General features: G+C 29.0%; 4 protein-coding genes across 5 annotated transcripts; 1 reads left to right on the forward strand and 3 right to left on the reverse strand.

The window, feature by feature from the left end:
- Positions 1 to 1,676: 1,676 nt before the first annotated feature.
- Positions 1,677 to 6,668, reverse strand: LOC128962305 (protein zer-1 homolog). 2 transcript variants are annotated; one of them, XM_054308679.1, is made up of 17 exons: positions 6,363 to 6,668; positions 5,978 to 6,292; positions 5,039 to 5,863; positions 4,783 to 4,934; positions 4,567 to 4,692; positions 4,341 to 4,477; positions 4,113 to 4,225; positions 3,920 to 4,033; positions 3,637 to 3,849; positions 3,476 to 3,529; positions 3,278 to 3,356; positions 3,031 to 3,201; positions 2,839 to 2,928; positions 2,589 to 2,756; positions 2,382 to 2,508; positions 2,201 to 2,298; positions 1,677 to 2,121 (listed from the first exon to the last, which is right to left on the reverse strand). In XM_054308679.1, exons 2-17 carry the CDS (start codon positions 6,113 to 6,115, stop codon positions 1,805 to 1,807), a joined length of 2,922 nt encoding a protein of 973 aa, XP_054164654.1. In that variant the 5' UTR covers positions 6,116 to 6,292; positions 6,363 to 6,668; the 3' UTR covers positions 1,677 to 1,804. The 2 variants fall into 2 exon arrangements, with proteins under 2 accessions (XP_054164654.1, XP_054164655.1); XM_054308680.1 differs by lacking the exon at positions 6,363 to 6,668 and having other exon boundaries at positions 5,978 to 6,353.
- Positions 6,669 to 7,249: 581 nt separating this feature from the next.
- On the forward strand, positions 7,250 to 9,351 carry LOC128962307 (uncharacterized). The gene is made up of 2 exons (XM_054308682.1): positions 7,250 to 8,034; positions 8,155 to 9,351. The coding sequence occupies exons 1-2, from the start codon at positions 7,498 to 7,500 to the stop codon at positions 9,148 to 9,150; spliced, it is 1,533 nt and encodes a 510-aa protein (XP_054164657.1). The 5' UTR covers positions 7,250 to 7,497; the 3' UTR covers positions 9,151 to 9,351.
- Positions 9,352 to 13,406: 4,055 nt separating this feature from the next.
- Positions 13,407 to 15,864, reverse strand: LOC128962306 (probable serine/threonine-protein kinase dyrk2). Its single transcript, XM_054308681.1, has 2 exons — positions 15,776 to 15,864; positions 13,407 to 15,227 (listed from the first exon to the last, which is right to left on the reverse strand). Coding segments are annotated over exons 1-2 (1,734 nt in total). The 5' UTR covers positions 15,777 to 15,864; the 3' UTR covers positions 13,407 to 13,494.
- Positions 15,865 to 18,631: 2,767 nt separating this feature from the next.
- LOC128962308 (uncharacterized) lies at positions 18,632 to 19,929 on the reverse strand. The gene is made up of 2 exons (XM_054308683.1): positions 19,812 to 19,929; positions 18,632 to 19,365 (listed from the first exon to the last, which is right to left on the reverse strand). Exon 2 carries the CDS (start codon positions 19,356 to 19,358, stop codon positions 18,759 to 18,761), a length of 600 nt encoding a protein of 199 aa, XP_054164658.1. The 5' UTR covers positions 19,359 to 19,365; positions 19,812 to 19,929; the 3' UTR covers positions 18,632 to 18,758.
- Positions 19,930 to 22,527: the final 2,598 nt, after the last annotated feature.

Here is a 22,527-nt window from a genome sequence, read left to right on the forward strand (position 1 = left end):
AGTTAGATAATTGAAAATCATCTAAATATCACTATCACATCACTAAATATAATTTTGTTTTTTTATAAGTTACTATAATCTAATTGCTTTAAATATATATTTAATAAATCTATACAAATAGATAACTATAGTTAATAATGGGATTAGTAATAATCAATATATAATTACATTAAATCAAATTAATAATATTTTAAATTATATATTAAAGCAATAATTTTTTTTTTCAATCTTGTATATAATAATTAATTGAATTAATCAATTATAAGTTGTTTCAATTAAATAATTGAATATTGTTACTAACAACTATAGTATGTAATTTAGCTAGATTAAATTAAATTTTTTAAAAGAAAAAATACATACCAACCAATTGAATTTATCCGGCACACAAAAAAATATTGTTACCCAACTAAAACAATAAATTATATCTAGAAATAGCACCCGAAACAAACTTTTTTTTTAATTATTTAACGGATGTCTACGTGCGACTAATCACGAGTTGACTGACTATAAAATAATAATAATAATAATAATAAAAAACTTTTGGTGACAAATAATGACTGGTGTGTGATATATATCAACAAAAAACTATTCAATATTTCAACTATTCTCTATATAAGCGCTCAGTTATCTTTTAAATACACATAAAAAATAACATATAAGTGCTATTAAAACAACACCAAGGTTAATTGGTTTTGAAAAAAACTCTGGTATAATTTTGTTGAAACTTGTGATTTTTAGATATATATATATATATATATATATGATATGTTATATATTGTATAATAAATAAGTTATAAATTGCTTTTATTGTTTACCCATTATCTAACCAACAAAATTAAAAAATCAGTGGAAAGTTGTGTGCAAATAATTTTTAATGAAAAAAAACTGGTATTATTTGGTGAATGTTTTTTTTCATATAGATATGTAACTATAATTTTCTACTGTATTTATTTTTTTTTTGCTAAAATATTACCCAATAATTATTGTTTATACAAATAGATTACAAACAATTTTGTAAATTCAAACTAAAAAAAATTAAGTTAATTTTTTTTAATTAGTAATATTATAATTTTCTGGGCATAACATGTTTATAACTGATTTTAAAAAACTAATATCAATATCATTGTGATGGGTATACAGTATTTAAAAAATTTTGATTTAAAATTTACTTTTTTTAAAATAATGATTGAATAAATCTATTTTTATTTTGAGTCAACCAACGATAAATATTTCATAAAATTTTTTGTTTTCTTTTTTTTAAAAAAAAATATTTACATTTAACAACAAATTACAATATTATAATTATAATAATCATTATTATTATTATTATTAACTAAATTGTTTGTTTGTGTGTTGTGTGTGTGTGTGTGTGTAAGTGTGTGTTCAGTAAATAGTGTGGTATACTGTATGTACACTAAAATCTAGATACACATTTGATTTATATAAATTAATTATTACTGTACAATTAATAATTACAGGTGATTTTTAATAATAATATTAATAAAAACATTTTATATAAATAAATAAAAACAATAGTGTTTGTGATTGCTTTTGGTATTTGTTTTTTTTTTAAAAGCGACATAAAATAATCATTTTTTTATACAATAGTTAAAAACAATAATTTTTTGTTAAAAAAAATTTCATTAAAATAATTGAGGAATTTTTTTGTTTGTTTTATATATATTATATATGTATTCCCAATATTGGGGACAGTTGTGTGTGTTTGTGTAATCTTCATTAGATAATAACATCAATAATCAGTTGTTTTTTGGTTTTGTTTTGTTTGGTTTGGGTTATACTGTAGTTAGGGTTGAATGGCATTACCAATAGGTGTTGTCGTCGTCGTCGTTGATGTTGTTGTTGCTGATGGTGTTGTTGTTGTTGTCAACTGATTGTGTTTATTATGCGAATAGTTTACTAGAAAATCCATCGGTATATCAATGTCTTCGCTTGTTTCGAGTTCGGTTAGTTCACCCGAATCGGTATATTTGCAATACTGGTAGAGTGTCAGAGACGATAAATGTCTTATATGCTGAGGAATAGATGACGACTCGTTTTGGGCCAACTGTTCCAATACTTCTATTCCGTTATCCTCTTTAAGCAGTGGACAGTATTTGGAGCCTAAAAAAAGATATTTATAAATAAAAACAATTGAAACAAATAATCGACAAAAAAATTTGAAATTGTCTTTTTTGTTTACTGTAAACACGGGTCAAGTTGGCCAACGCCCAGACCGCCCAATATTGGGCTTCAGATGGTATATTGCTTCTCAATAGACGCAAAATTGGCTCAAATGATCTATACATACATATCATAAAAAAATTTAATACAATATCTACATATATATATATATATAATAACACTAAACAATTGTACAGCACCTGTAGTTGATATTTCTCTTGGAGTTGATCTTCCAGCGTCTGATGGCTGCACTCAAACGATTTAACATATACTCTCGTTTACAATCATAGGGCAGATATTGTTGCCAATAATGTGAACCGTCGGATGCTATAAAAAATAAAAAATAATATTATACATATTGAGAGACCATTTATTTTTTACGGGGACAGACACCCCCCGAAACTAACCGATATGAGACAGTATTCCGGCGGCATTATAGCTGACTTCTATGCCATCGCTTTCGCTGTCCAATAGTTCAACAAACCTCATGATATAATCGGATTTCATTAGTCGATGTCTGAGATGCGAACATTCGGCTACATTTCCTAAGAGACCCATCATATTGCGCAACAATTCTATGGTAGGAGAGGGAGATAATGAATCACACTATTAGATCCAAACAACAACAACAAACTCATAATAATAATAATAACATACCGGCGCTATTGGGAAATGAATGCATACACGAAACAAAGTAATCCATGCCATTATTGTCGAGAAAACGTTGGCAATTAACTGGTGTTTCATCTATTTGTGAAAAAAGTGGTATTTTTATTTTTAAGAGTGGAGAACTGGTAGATAGGTAGGTAGGGGGTGAGTRGGTGGGGTAAGGGTGGATGAAAGACATACCGGTTACATTCCACATAGTACTCCACGCTGTTTCCATTACTTCATCGCATATATTTCGATGTAGTCGTGCATCGATTAGTGCAAGCATTTTATCGATTGCACCCAAATCGCCGACTATGGTTTTCTGGTCACCGTCCACTTGACAGGCCAGTGTGTTCAATAGGTATATGCCTATATATATAGCAACAAAAAACAGTCAGTTAAATATATATATAATTACAACAACGACAACAATAATAAAACAAACCTAATCTTTGGATAAAGTCGTCGTCATCATTGGTAACAATTCGTAATAGTATTTCCACTAGTCTTGAGTATTCAAAAATCTTCAATAATTAGACATAATTAAGACAACAAAAAAAACAATAATAATTATAATTATTAATAAATTTCTATATATATATATATAAACTGTATATAAGTAACCTATTGTTAAGATACTTACAACATCGCCAGGTATTTTAAAATGTATCAAAGTTAAGCTACCGTTCCTCAGCATCTATATATTCAATTGTATTAAAAAAAATTTTAAATAAAAAAATAGATAATTAAATAATTATTGCAAACAACAATAAGAAATTACTATCAAATCAATAGGTTTCGTACAGTTATGTCGTATCGGTGCTCTTGCATGGCGTCCAATAGTCTCGTTATAATCAATTGTTTGACTTTAATATTGAAGTTATGTTTGGCCTCATCTGACTTAACAATATAGAATAGTGAAGCCGAGGCCGCAATCTGTATCTGTTTTTCGTGCAAATGTCTGGCCATTGACTCCAATACGATATCGAGGGCACGATTAATGTTATGAAAGTTTGTCTACAAAATAATTATTATCAGTAAATAAAAGTTTACCATAAAATATCATCAAAAAAAAATGGAGAAAAACCTCTAATCGAAAACAATGGAACAGATCATTGAGCGTTCGCCTCAAGAACTCGACTCTATCGATATAGACCTCACATCCGGTAAGTATCTGCTCTTCGGTGGCGTCACCCGATACCTAACCAAACAAATACCACACAAATATATATACTGTTATCTATTTTTATTGTTAATCGGTTATAAATAAAAACCATTACCGAAATCGCTGGTATTGTTCGCCGATAGGCCGCCTCATTGGCCGTATTATACAGTCCTAAGTACTCGAATGGATTGTTGTGTCGGGATATTAATCCGGGTATATAATCGTAACCTATTTGTTGTTGTAGTAGTTGTTGATAATACCCAATAGTTTACGGTAAATGACAAAAAATAGAAATTCTCAGAATTCATAAAAAAATATTTATTTTTAAAAAATTGTTACTCACGAGGACCGGCCAAATTGGTACCCGAAATGTCAAATCTGGTCAACTCTGGCAGCGACTGTACAATTAGTGCTAACTGTTTGTTCGGATCTTTATATCCGTGACCGTAGCGATCATTTGTCGACGAAATATCTAAAAATCTATATAAAAATTTTGAAAAAATAATTAAAAAAAAAATAAATTAACACAAAAACAACACCAAAAACAAAACAATACCACACAATAATACCTCAATGTCTTAATTTTAATGATATTGTTGATGGCGTGATGTAGTTTAGGGCAGTTATATAGTATCAACGTTTTTAACGACTTAAGTTCGGCGAGTGGCGCTCCGTCATCAATGGCACAGCCATTGCTAAATTGTTTTATTAATTAATCAAACAAACAAAAAATTACAACCAAATCATACCACCAATCAAATTAGTTTAGTTTAGTTGAGCATTACCTCAGATCCAAGTGCTGTAGGGTTTGTTTCATCTGTGAATTAATTAAATACTTTAGATAAGGAGTGGACGAATCAACGAATGTCCACTCGTGTATCACTAGTTTACGAATAGGTAGTAATGGATTAATTAGGTGACTCTGTGTGGAGAACTCCTTAAAAAAACAATAATAATAAAAAAATAATTATTAGTCACCAATTGATTTCCCGAATTTTATTATTTGTTCATCAGTTGCAGTACTACTACTACTACTACTACCTCATCGTCGAGACCGTCCTCCTCAATATAATCGGGTAATATATGTGTCGAGCGGCCAATAATCAGCGACTGTAGCGGCGTATTCTGCCAGGTCTTGATCTCCAATGTCTTTACCCGATTGTCGGCTATATTCTTGGAAAATACTTCCAGTTGTCTATAGTTGTCGTAACAATCTTTGTTATGGTGACGACGACTCAACAACAACAATGGCGGCGACCGACGATTTGGTGTCAGCGACGGCAGTGGCTGCTGCTGATGCTGACCAGTGGATTTTAGATCATAGTCAACGTTCATGGGTTCATCGCAATCGTTAAGATCAAAGTCGATACACCGGATACCGTTCAGGTCCCGAAGTTTACGGGCCTTGAAATCGGCAAAATCTGTATCGTCAAAGATGCCCATTGCCTGCGTTAGGTCATAGTCATCGGTAATAATACCGACATTTTCGTCGACTCGACAATTTTCTCGGACAGTTGTGATGACACCGTTTTGATAGCGTTTAGTGTACAGTACGCGACTCTCTTGGACGGGCCCTTCTTCGATGACCCTAACCGTACGGATCAGTTTTCGCGGATCAGTTACTCGGGTTAGTATTTTGTTAATATAGTGCAAAGCATTGGCCGTCAGATCGGAACAGTTGGATATATCCAAATGGGTAATAGTCTTGGAGTGTTCCTCCAAGAATGCCTCCAATGTTTCATCAGTAATGGCCATATCGGCAAACTTGGCCACACTTATGCGGCTATTGTTTGAACGAAATTGCGATAAAAATTTGGCAAACGAATCGCCGACACTGTCGGTATTGAGATGCGTCTCCCGATAGACCTGTCCATCAAAATGAAAAAACAGATTATTTTTTTGAACGCTGACTAATGGCCACCATAGATAGGGTGGCGGCGGTAGTGGTCAGTGACCACACACACACACACACACACTTACTTGTATAAGTAGATCACATATCTCTTTGGGCAGTGAAACGCCTCGCAGGTCGACCGCCTCTCTGACCACATACTCGACACACTGGTGTAGTAGACTGTGCGGACTATTAGCGACCAGATTGGACGACAACGGCTTCATCTGAGATACGATATAGACTTGTTGTTCGCGAACCGATCAATCGGGTAGATATGGCCAACACCACTACCACCACCCGTAGACTGAGATATATATATATAGGAATATATATATATCGGGTGTCCCGCGCGCGCGGGTGGAGAAGGATATCAATTGGCAATTGGTTTGGACTTTCGGGAGCTGTGAGACACAATTGACAGTTATTTAGTGGCCATTAAAACCGACAACAATAACAACATATCATAAATACCGAGTTTAAAATTTTTGTGTCCTCACAATAGCCGTGGAGAGATATAGAGATAGAGAKAGAGAGAGCGAGTGGCCAACAATTGACGGCCGCCGAAAAAATAACGGCTTTTTATTTGTTGTTTGGTTTCGTTTGGTTTAAAATGTTTTATCAATTGTAGTGACAATTGATTGAAAAAAATAATAAATATTTTTAAAATAAAAACTAATTCAATGAATGACTTATTTATATTAATTAAATGATTGACTGTTTTGTTGTTTGTATTGTTGAGTGAATGTAATGAATGTATTGAATGAATGAATGAAAAACCAAACTATTGCTATGTTTTTTAATTTATTATTTTATATTTTATTTTATGTTTTTTTTTTATTAATACATATTATTATTATATTACAGAGTATTACACTCATTATTATTATTATATTACATTTTAGAAGAGTCCTCTGGGCATTAATTTACATTTAATATTTATGGTAATTGTTTTTGTTATCATATTTATTGCACAAAAAAGTTGACGAATATTTAATTACCATAAATATTAAATGTAAATTATATACCTCTAGTTCTAAAATGAGACCTCTAGTGTATTTTAGTCGGTATATTTATATATACAGTATATAATGTATATATAAAATAGTCCCAAATGTTCGGTTCGTACAATTAATTGCGCGATTCATTCAAAACACTAATACAAAATGTATATAAACTGTATGCAATAATAAAATAATAGTCCATATAGTTCTATATGAAAAAGTACTAAACTTGTATATAGATTTCTATTAGATAATCAATGACTTTTTATAGTTAGCCAATTGTTGCCTATATATATATAGTACGTAACATTACTGTATTTTATTTCAAACATTAGTGTTTTCAACCCATTTATAGCAAGCAATGCATTAATAAGTGTGCAGTCATTGTATGTATTGATTGTATGTTTTATTATATGTTTTTTTTGAACGTCTAATGAATAATAATCGCCGCAAACAATATCATAGCAGCAATCGGTGGCCAATATATTATAGCCGAAGTTGTTGTCGGTTCGGATAGTAGTGGACAACAACAACAACAACTACAGAGACAGATAGTATACACTCGATGGCCACCATCGCCGCCGCAATCGCCGCCGTCGTCAACGATGCGATATAAACATCTATTGTTGTGTGTGGTGTCCATCGGCGTTACAACAGTACTATACTGTTTGCTGGTGGCCTCCGACGGCCGCCACCGGTCGGCAACATTGGACTCGATTAATCGACAACTATCCCAATGGAAAGGCGTCGTCATACGGGATCAGTCGATCAAATCTATTAACAATATCTTCATATTCAACAACAATCATAACTACAATCCGGGCGCCGGTAGTGCCGCCGCCGAACCGAACAACGCCAGCGGCGAAGAAAGCGAACGCAAGTGTCGTCAATATTTGCGAACATTGGGACTAATTGGCGACCGTAACGGTACCGAAGTTATTGTCGACGACAAAAGCCAGTCAGTGATCACCACCACTACTACTAGCGTTCAACCCGTATTTGTTACCGCCGTTACTGGCGAACAATCAGATCTGGCCATCGGTTTTCTGAAGTCTTTTCAAAATGAGTTTATCGCAGGCCTTAACACCAACTATACGCTTATTGTCTACGATCTGGGACTCAGTCAGCGACAGTTCAATAAGGTATGTCTGGCTGTCTGTCTGTTTGTCCATCAAACTGATTGATTGATTAGTTAGTCAATCACTTCATAATAGATCCAATGGTTTTTCAATGAATTTTGTTGTTGTTTTTTTTGTAAACAGATAAGCAGTATTTGCAATGAAACGCAAACCCAGAATCTCAGCAAATCAAGTGATATTATTATGACAATACCGTCATCGATGTCGTCATCGGCGTCAACACCGATAACGACAACGTCGACGACGACGACAACAACGACTACTGGTCACAACACAAATAGCAACAATAATAACAGTATCGCCGGTGGTAGTGGTGGTCAACTAAACAATTGGTGTACAATACGCCGATTTGAATACGACTTATTTCCGCCGCACGTCTACGACCATAAACTGCACGCCTATCGGCCGATAATCTTGCAGTTAGTATTGGCCGAATTTGGTGCCGCTTTCTGGTTGGATCCAAACTATTTGTTGCTTCCATCGGCCGTAGAAAAAGTCAATTCATTAGCCACGAGGGCCCGCCAGTCGGGTGGTGTCCTATCGTGGACTATTGAACAGCCGACTTCTAGTCTAACTCATCCAAAAATGTTTGACTACTTCAAGACAGTGCAAAATGAATACTATTTTCATCGAATGGTCAAACCGTCACACATACTACTGTACAATACTGGCCGAATCCATAAGCAACTTATGCTACCGTGGATCAGGTGTACGCTAACACCCGAGTGTATTGCGCCAATCGGATCGCAGGCTAGCGGCTGTCGATTCGATAAGAAACCATTGTATCGGTACAGCGGTTGTCATCATTACGATACATCAGCACTGAACATAGTGTTGGGCCAGTTGTTTGACTACAGTGAGACACCGTATTCGGCTCCCGAAGACGACAAGTTTTTCAAAGTAAATACTTTAGACGACGAAGAAATGTATACTGATTCTGGTGGCGGCGCTGGCGGTGACACCGATATATCAGTCGATGCCGAATACGTGTCTTCTGCAGCCGCCGCAAACTATAGGACAATCGGTACCGCTGTTGGCGCCGATCATCGTCCGCAAATTATTCGCAGCAGTGGTAGTAGTCGTAGACAACATATACAACAACAGCAGCGGCACCAGTAGTCCAGTAGTGAACTGACCACTTATACTGTACTGATTCACAACAAGTGATCTGATTCTTAAAAAAAACAGAAACAAAACAAAAATGTCATTAATTTTTTATTTTTTGATTAATTGATGACATTTCGTGATATACACACTAATAATCTTCTACTGAAAACAATACATCTCTGAGAGCCCCGAGTTTTTGTGTGGCTTTAAAACAAAAAAATAATCATAACTTTTATTATTAATTGAGAGAAAAACAAAACTAAATCATATAATGATTTGATTTTTGATTGATTGAAATTTTTTTTATTATATATAATGTAATTTAATAATTAGTACTGAAATTAATCTCACTTTTTTTCTTCCACCTCTCTCTCTTCTCTCTCTCTCTCTCTCTCTCTCTCTCTCTCTCTCTCTCTCTCTCTCTCTCTCTCTATCATTGTTTGATAGTTTATACATTTAAAAAACAACAATTTGATTAATTTATTGTACTATACTTTTATAATAATAATAATAATAATAATCAATGAGTTGGATGAAATGGATCTCTTAATTATTTCTATGATAATTATTTACAACAAAACAAATAATTATGTCTTAAAAAAATTTATATTTACTTATACTGTATATATATATATATATATACTGTACCTATACTTACCAGTGCTTACCATTCCTAATATAAGTATCTATTATTATTATTACTACTACTACTATTAATTACCGGTAATTATCTAATACCTGTACCGTAATTGAAAACTTAATTGTTTTATCGTTTAATAATTTTTTCTGATTATATTGAAAATGTGTGGACAGAAAATGTTTAGTACACTAGTCCTCAAAATAATATTTCGTTTTGTTTGTTGAATATATAACTATAGGTTTTAATAATGAATTATACAATTAGTTTTTGGAAAAAAAAATTAACAAATAATAATTAGCTTTAGTTTAGTTGAGTTTTGTTGTTGTTATTGTTGTTAATGTCAACGATTAGTACCAAAGCAATTGAAAGTCTAGCAAAATCTGTGGTTTTTTTATAAAATAATAATAATTATTATTATTTTAATTAATTTAGTTATTATTATTATTACGATTTGACGATTTAACTCCTACTATATAATTTTGATTGAGTGGAAAATTGATAACTATTTTCAATTTATTACTGCTTTAATTTATTATTTATATTATTATATATTCATTTAATTTAAAATTATTGAAGTATTTTTTTTGCTAATTTATATATAGACTATATTTTTCAACCAATTTTCGTTGTTGTTGTACTGAATGCATCTAAAAAAAACAGTAATTAAAACTAATAATTATATTATTATTATTTTTTTGTATTATAATTATACGATACTTACTTAATTATTATTTAATTATTATTATTATTAAATGATTTACTAATTATAGATTCTATGTATTTTATGATTTAAATTACGTTAACTTAATTTTTTTTAAAAAAAAAAAAAGATTATTCAACAACAACAACATCACAAATATTGTAACATTTTAATTAAAATTAAATTACAAATAGTGTTATAATACATACATACTGTCTTATAAATATATATATATTTCTATATATATATAAATAAATAAATATTTTGTAATAAAATTATAAAAATTTAATATAATTGATTTGAAATAGTTTGAAAAATTATTTATTATAAATATATATATATAGAAATGTATATAAAGAAAAAATTGTTTTGAAATTTGTTTCGACTCAACAGAGGGCTGTTTATATAATAATTAATATATAAAATTTTAATTTAATTAATATATATTTAATTAATTAATTAGTTGCTAAATCAAATATACCTATATGATACTGTATATAAAAAAATAATGGCTATTTTTTATAGAAAAAAAACGTTGAGTTATATAACCTACAAAAAAAATTATATATATATATAACTACAATCACTTTGGATTTTATCGATTTTATTTGATTTAATAATTAGTTTTAATTATATATATATAAATGTTAAACAAAAAATGATTAAACTAAGTTTAATTTCATTTATTATTATCATCGGCTCAGTCAATGTTGTCCTAATGGTTGGATCAGATAAAGATAAAGATTTTCGACTATTATCGACTATAACCGGAACTATTGGCGGAGTAGTAGATGCCGTTCCCGAATCGCAAACAGTTAACAATACCGGCCGTCTGGAAGGTTTCGGYAGAAAATTGGATAATCTATTAGTGCCAGTAATTAAACGATTGCCAATTTAGGCCCACCACCCCMCCCCCACCAAAAAAWCAATAAATATTACACTCTCTATCACTGTAGTATTATGAGTGGTGTATATAAATAATAATAATAAAGTTTTTTTTCATACAAATTCACAAATTTTTTGTTTTGTTTGTTTATTCAATGCTTTTATTAATTTATATAATTATTATTAGTATTTTATCATCTAATAAATAATTATTTTTTTAAATAAATTATTTATATGTTTTCAATAAATATTAATTATTTTCTACTATACTTGTTGTTGTTGTATTGAGTATTTGTAACTTATGTATCAAAATAAATAAATATATAATAATAAATTCATGATTTTATTAGTACAAGGATTAGTTAGCAGTAAATTAATAATTATTATTTAAATTTGAGTATTTATATTACTGTAATTAAATTACATATGAATTAGTACAGTAGTAATATAATAAACAATTATTTTTTTTTATAATTTATAATTAATTATATATATGATAACTTTATATATACTACTTTACATAAATTTCTATATAATTATATAAAGTAGTTAAATAATAAACATATTATCCGAGTTTGTCTATAATTTAATAATAATAATTTATTAATAACCATATTTGCAAAAATGTTTGACATAGTTTTGCCAATAAAAAAACAAATAAAATAAAAATAAATTAAAATAAAATTGTCAACTATATGTTAATAAATATTACTATATATATATATATTATATGTTTTAAATTAATTAATTTTTATTTATATATATATATATAGTATTAAAAATAAAAATATTTTCAAAATGCCACACACACACACACACATAAATAATAATTTTAAAATTTTCTTTTAAAAAAACAATTTTATTTTTTATGTACATTTTGTTTATATAAATTAATATTATTTTTTATATATATATTTTTGTTGCCAATATTTTTTTCTATATATAAAAAACACACAATTTTTGTTCACACATTTTATTTGTTACTTTTTGTTTGTTTGTTTGTTATATCACTCATATATATTATAAATGTTTATTAAATTATTTAAAAACAAATAATAAGAAAAATTATCTAAAATATATAATATTAAAAAAAATTAATAATTATTTTTATAATAACAAAACACACCTGATTAAACATGATGTTAATTTTTTTTTTTTGAAAAAAATAATTTTTAAAAAATTATATAATTATAATAATTATTTGTACGATATTTTTCTAGATATTACAAACCACACATATATATAATAATAATTTATATATTTATATAAAGATTTAAAAAAAAACTATTAACTTGTTATTGTACCATGATAACTATAAAAAAATAATAATAATTTAAATTAAATTGCATCGCTTAAAGTTAACTTTTTTAATATATATATAAATAAAAAAACCATGTAATTAAATATTTAAAAAAAATAGTAATAATAATAATTATTTTTATATATAAATATTTTTATAGTAATTAAATCATATGGAAAAGCAAAAGTAATAATAATAATAATAGTAAATAGTAGTGAAAAATGTGAGGTAAAATTAATTAATTCAAAAAAATATTAAAATTATCAACAAATTAATCGGAAAAAAATTAAATTAAATTATTAAAAAAAAATTATAACAAAACTAGTATTATGATTGCAAGTGTTTTTTTTGTTGTGTTTATCAAAAATAATAATAATAGTAATAAAATTAAATTCATGACAATAAATATATATATATATATGTAGACCGAAAACTAGAGTTTTTTTTTAATTACCCGATAATCAGTAGTAAAGTAGTAGTAATTAAAAATAAATAGTTATTTATTTTTATAAAACAAAAAAAAATACTTTCATTTCAGTGTTAATCCTTTCGTTTGTTTAGTTTAGTTAAGTACCACTAGTTTAAGCACCAGAGAGTGAGAGAGAGAGACCCCCTCCCTCCCATCCCCCCCAGTATTGTACAGTTTAACCACAAAATATATTGATATATAATTTATATACTATAGAAAATATCACCAAAAATTATTTATATATATATATATATATATAAATCATTTACTTATATATCATATTTATAATAATAGTAATAAACTCATTGTATAAACACCCGACTCATTACAATTAAAACACTTGGGGTTTGGTATGTGTGGTGTCACGACATGGCTTTCCGACAATTGTACAGCCATTTGATAACTCTGGCATTTTTTTCGACAATAGACGTACCCTCGGACAGGGCGTGACAGGATCGGGATTGCATCAGCCGACGACTGTGCAGAGACGTATGGTCTACTTTGTTGTTACCGCCGCCGCAGTTAGTGGCCGAATGAACCGAAGACTTGACCGATGACGACGATGATGGCGGCGAAGACGGCGGGAACAGTTGATTATTGGCCTGAGTAGTAGTAGTGGTGGTCTGTTGGACAACAACATCGTCCGAGTCGATGGAATCGTAGGACTCGAAAAAATGGTTGGGCGTCGATATTAGCGAATTGGTTGTGGCCTCCGATCGGATCGAATCCCAGACAGTCGAGTCCAGACCAAGTGTTTCGAAGAACCGTTCGATTTCGTCCTTACTTTTGTTACGCCGGACGAGCAGCCGATTGGACACATCGGACTTTGAACGCGATATACTCAGCTGTCGTGCGGTAAACAGTGATGACGATCCTCCTCCTCCTACTCCTGTTCCTCGGCTTGCAACGGGACAGCCAACGGTAAGGCCTATTGTCACCCGATGATGATGGTGTGGAGTTCCGACAATTCGCTGGTGCGGTAGTGTCAGTATCGGTGTTGTCGACGCAACCGCCGCGGCCAATGCTGCCGCTACAGCTGACGGTTTCGGTGGCAATGGCTTTGGGTTTGGGTTTGCACTTAAAATGTTATGACAATTAGCGGTAATAAGTTTATGACTAGTATTTGGTCCCAAAGTAGTGGCTGTTGTTGTCGTTGTTGTCTTCCTTATGATGCCTTTCCTTTCAATAGGAACGGGAATCTTGTTGTTGTTGTTGGCAGTGATGATACCATTATCGCCAGTTTTGCTGCTGATTAAGACATTTCGTTGATTGGCTGCGGCAATGGATTGCCTATAAATTGTCGGACAATTTGTTGCAATCCTTTCCGTCGGATGAGGCTTTGGCTTCAATGGATGACTTTCGTTGGACAACAATACTGTTAACTGTTGATCCCTATTAATACTACTACTAATACTACTACTACTATCACTAGTGACCACCACTTTACCAACATTTGGCGACTTGTGATGATAAATGTCAACTAAATCACTGGCAATGGATGCTGACTGTTGTTGTTGTTGTTGGCAATTGTTATTATCGCCGCCGATACTATCGCCGAGCAGTTGCCTCAACTGAATCTCCAAATTGTTGGACCCTTCGGACAAACGAGAAGATAGCGACGGATTACGCTTTCGGGTGATGACCACTGGTTGCTGTTGTTGTTGTTGACCTGCAGTAATGGTGGTCACGGGTGGTGGTAGCGGTGGTGGTGATGCTATCACTGGATGATGACTTGGCGGTGACGGCGATGTCGTCGTCATCGTCGCCGTCGTCGACGACGACTCGCAGCTAATCAGGTCATTGTTGTTGAAGTTATGGTTGTTGTTGTTGTGGTTGTGGTTGTGATGATGGATGTTGTTGTTGGTGTTGGTTATGGTCTTCAACGGTGTCGACGAACTGCTACTATGAGTTACAATGAGTAGCGGTGTCCTCAAACCGCCGGTAGATAGTGTCCTATGCAGACATGTCTTATGATTGTTGTTGTTGTTAGTGGTCGTGGTGTCCGTCAGAGCCGTATTAGCCGACGAACTCTTCTTAATGTAATTGTATTTGCTTTCAGCCAACCTTTCGACAGCACTTTTCCGGCGTCGGATCACTTCATGGATAACAGACATAACGATCGTATGGATAGAGATAAAGATAAGACATATTATAGTATTGAATGAATCAATGAATCAATGGATGAAATATAATGAGAAAATAAATTAAAAATGAAAAACTTTTTTTTTGTAACCAAAAAAATTATATATAATTTTTTTTTGTGCAAATGAAGAGCAGAAAAATATCATAAATAAATTAATGACTAAATAAAATAAAAATTTTAATATAAAAAAAAATAAAAAGTTTATTAACATTAGGCGACAAAAAATAATTGAAATGAGATATTGAGGTTAATATTGATATGAAAATTATGTCATATATATTGTTTGACAATAAATTTATTATTGTATTAAACAAACAAACAAACAAAAAATATGATGATATATCTCATACAATAAAACCATATATGATATATATATATATATATATATATATATTGTATATAATTATATAATACAGTATAATATACTGGTATATATGCTAAATGAAAAAAAACTTGTAATTAAATTATATAACAAAATATATTAATATTATTATTATTACTTTTTTGTTGAATTTTTTTGTTGGACGCATAACAAATAGGGTGATGATATCCACACTTAACTATTTGAATGGCAAACTTGATTATATAATACCGTATATGATATATATATATATATAATTAATTAGATAACAATAATATTGTTTATTGTGATATCAAACACACACACACTTGTAATATACATTTTTGTTGTTGTATACAATTAATACATTTATATATATATATATATATTATATATGTATATAATTTACATCTGATATTATTTTATATGTCATAACATGATGTTGTCTCTCTCTCTCTCTCTCTCTCTCTCTCTAACTCTTAGCTAAAATACATACAGTGTCCACACGTTGGCACCAGTAGTTGGATGGTAGTGGTGCTGGTGGTGTCTGGGGTGCTCATATTGCCAATGGGGGTTTACCCACCCCTAAAACTTGTTGAATGGCACCGGTCTATAGTGTTCGGGTATAACTTAGGTTATAATATTCCCTCCCATTAAAAACAAGTTTGAATCTGAAATTTTTCCATATAATATACCAGTTTATTGGTAATATAAAGTTGCCATTTAATAGGGAATATTTCCTTATTGGGTTACTTATATTTGGGAATGGGATATACTATTATTATGTAACATACAGTATATTTCTAATATATATATATGTATACTGTAGTGCGCACTGGTAGGCACAATAATACATACAGACTCTACAGATACGATACTATGTGTACTAACATATAATTACACGTTAACTGGAGGACAGACATAATAGCCTATCTGTTTGAACGATCTATAGTTAGCATTGAAACAAATACATGGAAAGAGAGAGAGAGAGAGAGAGAGAGAGAGAGAGAGAGAGAGAGAGAGAGAGAGAGAGAGAAGGCGAACGATTTGATGGCTATTTAAAGGCATAACACATTTGATACCCGATTTTGATAATACAAGTATCAAAAAAAAAAATTGTTATTGGATTTCATAGTATTATATTATACACTGTATATGTTTGTCTGCATTTATAGATTAATGTATATACTCTAGTATTGAAGTGCATAAACTTTTTTTGGGTTCAATTAGCAAATATAATATAATAATATACAAATATAATACAAATTTATTATATTAATAGCTTCTGTGTGTTTTTAGAGGGTTTTTTGAGGCCATAAAGTTCCGTATAGTAGTAGTAGTAGTAATAATAATACAAATATTGTATTATTTATTTTATTTATTTATTAATAAATACAATGTGTATATACACACAGTGTGTATAATATTTGTGTGTCTGTCTGTCTGGCAAATCATATGTCGGAAATGTTATTTGATATTTGTATATGAAATGAATGAAAAAAAAACGGTTGTTGTATAGTATTATATAGAGATAGAGACAAAAATTTTTACCCAAAAAAAACTAAACAAAACTTTTTCCACTGATTTTTAGACAAACATTTAATTGAAAACTTTATATTTTTTTCGTGAGAAAGAGAGCCTCTTTTTGAGAGAAAGAGAGAGAGAGAGAGAGAGAGATGACATATAGATAGACAGTGAATATAACTGTTTTATGATTTTTTCAACTAAAAAAATATATAGTATTTTATGGTTGTTGTTGATGTTGTTGTTGTTGTTATCTATTGAATAGTTATATCCATTTCCCGGGACATTAACTGTCAGATTTAAGTGACACAAGTGTTTCAAATTGAGAAAATAAAATCATCGAAAAAAAAGTTGGGATAATTTTTTTTTTAATCAGTCAATGATTTTGTTTATATATAATATAAGAAATGTTTTTTTTTTTGTTAAAAAAAGCTGAGAGTCAAAGAGATTTTCATTATTTATTATTAATATCATATTTTACAGTATATATGATGAAAATACAGTATTTTTTGTGGTATTATTAATATATTTTTTTATTTAACTTGAAATTTAATCATAATTTTTTGGACAAACTTTTTTTTTGATCATTTTTATTGGTTATGGTCTATAAACCACACTAACAACATATGGTGTGGTTTTATGGTTGTCATGTAATCAAAATAATCAAAAAAATTACAGTAATATTATTTTACTATTAGTTATATATATATATATATCTTATATTTTTAAAGGCATAATTTTTTTTAAGTATCTCATATAATACCCTGTCTTAAACTTACAGTTATGTAATATAATATATAAGTATTATATATCAATAGATAATATACTGTATATACAGTTCATATGAAAATCATTATTCAGTGTTGTTATGCATTTATGCAAACAGTAATATACTGTATATTATTAGTATTTGATAGAACCGTATGTTTTATATATATATATGTATAAAAAAAATTGTTTATTACTTGTTAAACATAATTGATTTTTTATATACATTATACAGTAGTATACTGTATACATAAATATATCTCATTATAAATCCAAATATAATAATAATTATATTTAAAAGAAAATGTGTGAGAAATCTTGATTTTCACATCACATTAGATTTCAAATTACAATTATATATATATATAAAAAAAGTTTACTTAAATAAACATATGCTGATTATGATTATGATAACAAAATTACATTTTTATATTTTTATTAAAAAAACATAACTGCATTAATGCTATGCCATAATACTGTAAAAACTTTAAGTACATAATATACAGTATAATCTAATGTTTAAACTATTAAAAACTATATAATAATTATTATTATTATTCATATTTATTTAAATATATAATATATCATCATCATCATCATCATCATAATATATATCATAAAAATTGTTAATAATAATAAAAATCAAACAGTATATAAAAAAAATTAACATTAGATTTTATATAACCAATTATATTAAAAAATTATTGTAAAAATCGGAGGGTAGGGGGGTGGGGTGGGGGAATAAACCAATTTATTATGGGGGTAATCATTCAATATATTCACATAATTAATAGGTTTGTTGTCAAAAAATGTCAATTATAATAATAATTATTTAATAATAATGATTATATTCAATCAACCTGTAAATCTCTATACAATTGCAACGCATCGACATAGCCGTGTCCATTGAGATTGCCGGCCCGTGGCAGCCGACCGACTTCACGGAAACCGTATTTTTTGCACAGGGCTATACTGGCCAGATTTGAACAGTAGACTAGATTCGTATAGAGTGCCTCATAGCTGCCAATTAGTTTACCATATTTAACTACCCGTTCCATCATATAGCTGCCCAAACCGTGACTACGGTAGTCCATTTTGATGGCCAGTCCAACGTTGGCCAAATGTGCTGATCGGCCCGGGAAATTGGGTTTAATATAGAAACCGCCAATAGTCTGGCCACTAGTGGCCAACCGAAATACAAACGAGTGATGTGAGAAAAAGTATTGACGAAACGATTGTTCGGTGGCCGTGTCCTGCGGATAGGTTTGGCCTTCGGCAATGATTTCCTGCCAAATCACATACATATCGGCAAAGTCCTGTTCGTCCCGATAGACGTCAAACACTACTTGTAAACCGGTTTTCTCGAGGACTAACTGTTCGGGCAGTCCATCAAACTCTTGTTGTTGTTGGACACGACTACCGGTTTCCGCTGATCCGTAAGCGCTGGACATGTTTTTTCTGTTGATAAATATAATCATATTATAATAAAAAAATATGTTAAAAATTATTTGTATTAATTGTATAATAATTATACAATTATTTAAAAAATCATAAATAATTATTGTGTAAATAATTTAGAGTTAACTGAAAAAAAATAATTTTTAAATTAACATATATTTAAATTATAATATAATTAAATAATTTTAAAATTTTCTATTAAGTAATTAGTAGACAATTAAGTTGTTTAAGATAATAATAATAATAATAATAATAATAACAAATTATAATATATATATACAGTATATACTCTACAATAATTAAGTTATACTGTATTATATCACACAAGTTAGTCGAGTATAATGTAGTTATTGTTTTTAAAACAAAAATTTATTCTGTTATCTGAATACTTGAATTTTATTTTACATAATAATAATAACAACAATAAAAAATGATAAATACTTAACCACAACAAGTTGTTAACGAAAAAATTCAAATAATTAAATGTCATTAAAATATATTAATCAAAATTAGTGTCATTTAATTTTCTCATATTATATACTATCTCTCTCTCTCTCTCTCTCTCTCTCTCTCTCTTTCAAGTGATTGAATTGAGTAACGCATGAATTATTTATATTAATAATAATAAAAAAAATTTTTAATCATTTTTTCTGTGGTTTGATCTCATGTTTTTAATACACTTTGATATACAATATATATATCTATTAAATAATTCAATGTCTTTAAAACGTAAATGTTGTTATCAAATGTTATCAGTGAAAAATGTCAAAATATTATATATTAATAATGTTTTTTTTTGTGTTTTTTAAAAGTGTTTATTTTATCAGATTTTGCACCCAAATGTTTCAATAATATCAACAAAAAATTTAAGTATAAATAATGTGATATTTTTTTATATTAAATTCTATCGCATATAAACTAAAATTAAATTAAAATATTCAAACAAACCTTATAAATATATTTTTTTTTAATTTACATAAATTGTATTTTTTTAAATATTTTATTATTTACTTTAAATTATATATATATTAATAAAATACAGAATATTATTTATATAAATATGATATTTGTTTTTTATTTATTTTGATTAGGAATATTCTGTACAAAAACTACAACAAAACATTTTTATTTTTGAAAAAACACATATATTTTTATTTTATAAAAATAAAAAAAGAGTTTATATAAAAATATTTAGAGAAACAAAAATATTTTAAATACAGTATTTGTTTTATAAAACAAATAAATAAATAAATAAATAATAATAATAATACAATGAATTTGTTGATGAAATATTTAATCTATTGTACTATTATTATTATAATTATTATTATTAACTGGTTTACAGATGACACATACATACACACACACAAACACACACACACACATACACACACACACATACACACACACACACACATACACACACACACATACACATACACACACACACACACATACATACACACACACACAAACAAACATACATAAAACACAACAAAAATGTCATTTAAATTATTGTTTGTTATGATAACAATGATAACCCAATACTTTATCCTATATATATGATAAATCATTGACCAAAAAATAAAACAGTATATGATATCATATATATTTTTGTTTAAAAATGTGTTTTTATTTAATACCTGTTCAGCGATGCGTTTGATGTGAACTTTTTATTTCTAGTGAAAAGTTTATTTAACTATAATTTTTTTGTTTTGTTTATTGTATGCAAAAATAATAGTAGTATTTATTATTATTATTGGGAGTAGAAAATGGTTTTTAACAATTTTTTTTCTGTTTAAACTGTTTTGGGTTAATATGATATTAATGTGCAAATATAGCGTAAATGTAGTGATAATTTTTTTTGTCAAATAATCATTTTACTATTTAACTATTACTACTACTACTGCTAGTAGTTGTCATTTAAGTTAACGGATCACTGAATGAAATTTTTGTTGTTGTTGTTGTAAAATGTGTGTCTAATGATAATATATATATATTACTTAAAGTATTAATATTATTATTATTATGGTTACTAACTCATACACATACACATACACATACACATACACATACACATACACATACACATACACATACACATACACATACACATACACATACACATACACATACACATACACATACACATACACATACACATACACATACACATACACATACACATACACATACACATACACATACACATACACATACACATACACATACACATACACATACACATACACATACACATACACATACACATACACATACACATACACATACACATACACATACACATACACATACACATACACATACACATACACATACACATACACATACACATACACATACACATACACATACACATACACATACACATACACATACACATACACATACACATACACATACACATACACATACACATACACATACACATACACATACACATACACATACACATACACATACACATACACATACACATACACATACACATACACATACACATACACATACACATACACATACACATACACATACACATACACATACACATACACATACACATACACATACACATACACATACACATACACATACACATACACATACACATACACATACACATACACATACACATACACATACACATACACATACACATACACATACACATACACATACACATACACATACACATACACATACACATACACATACACATACACATACACATACACATACACATACACATACACATAATATCATTACATATACAGTAGTATATGAGTTAACAATTTCTTTAAAAAAATATCTTAATATAAAAAATTTAGCAAAATATATATATATATAAATTTATATAAACTTTTTAAAAATTTGCACTTTTTTAATCACTTTTTCAATGCTATAAGTTTTGAAAAGGGGTTGGGAGGAAATGACTAATACATAAATTAATAGTTTATCAATTAGAAAAATAATATTAATAATATTTTTTATTTTTTATAAAAATAATTAAATATAATACTTTGATATAAATATTTTCCACTTATATATTTTTCGAAATTTTTGCAAATTATAATAAAAAAATATTTTCATAAAATTACTAATAAATTTTATTTAAAAAAACACTATCACAATATTCAAACA

The sequence above is a fragment of the Oppia nitens genome, unplaced genomic scaffold (assembly GCF_028296485.1).
Source record: "Oppia nitens isolate AA-2021 unplaced genomic scaffold, nextdenovo-longstitch-racon4-pilon3 scaffold6_pilon_pilon_pilon, whole genome shotgun sequence".
NCBI classification, from domain to species: Eukaryota; Metazoa; Arthropoda; class Arachnida; order Sarcoptiformes; family Oppiidae; genus Oppia; species Oppia nitens.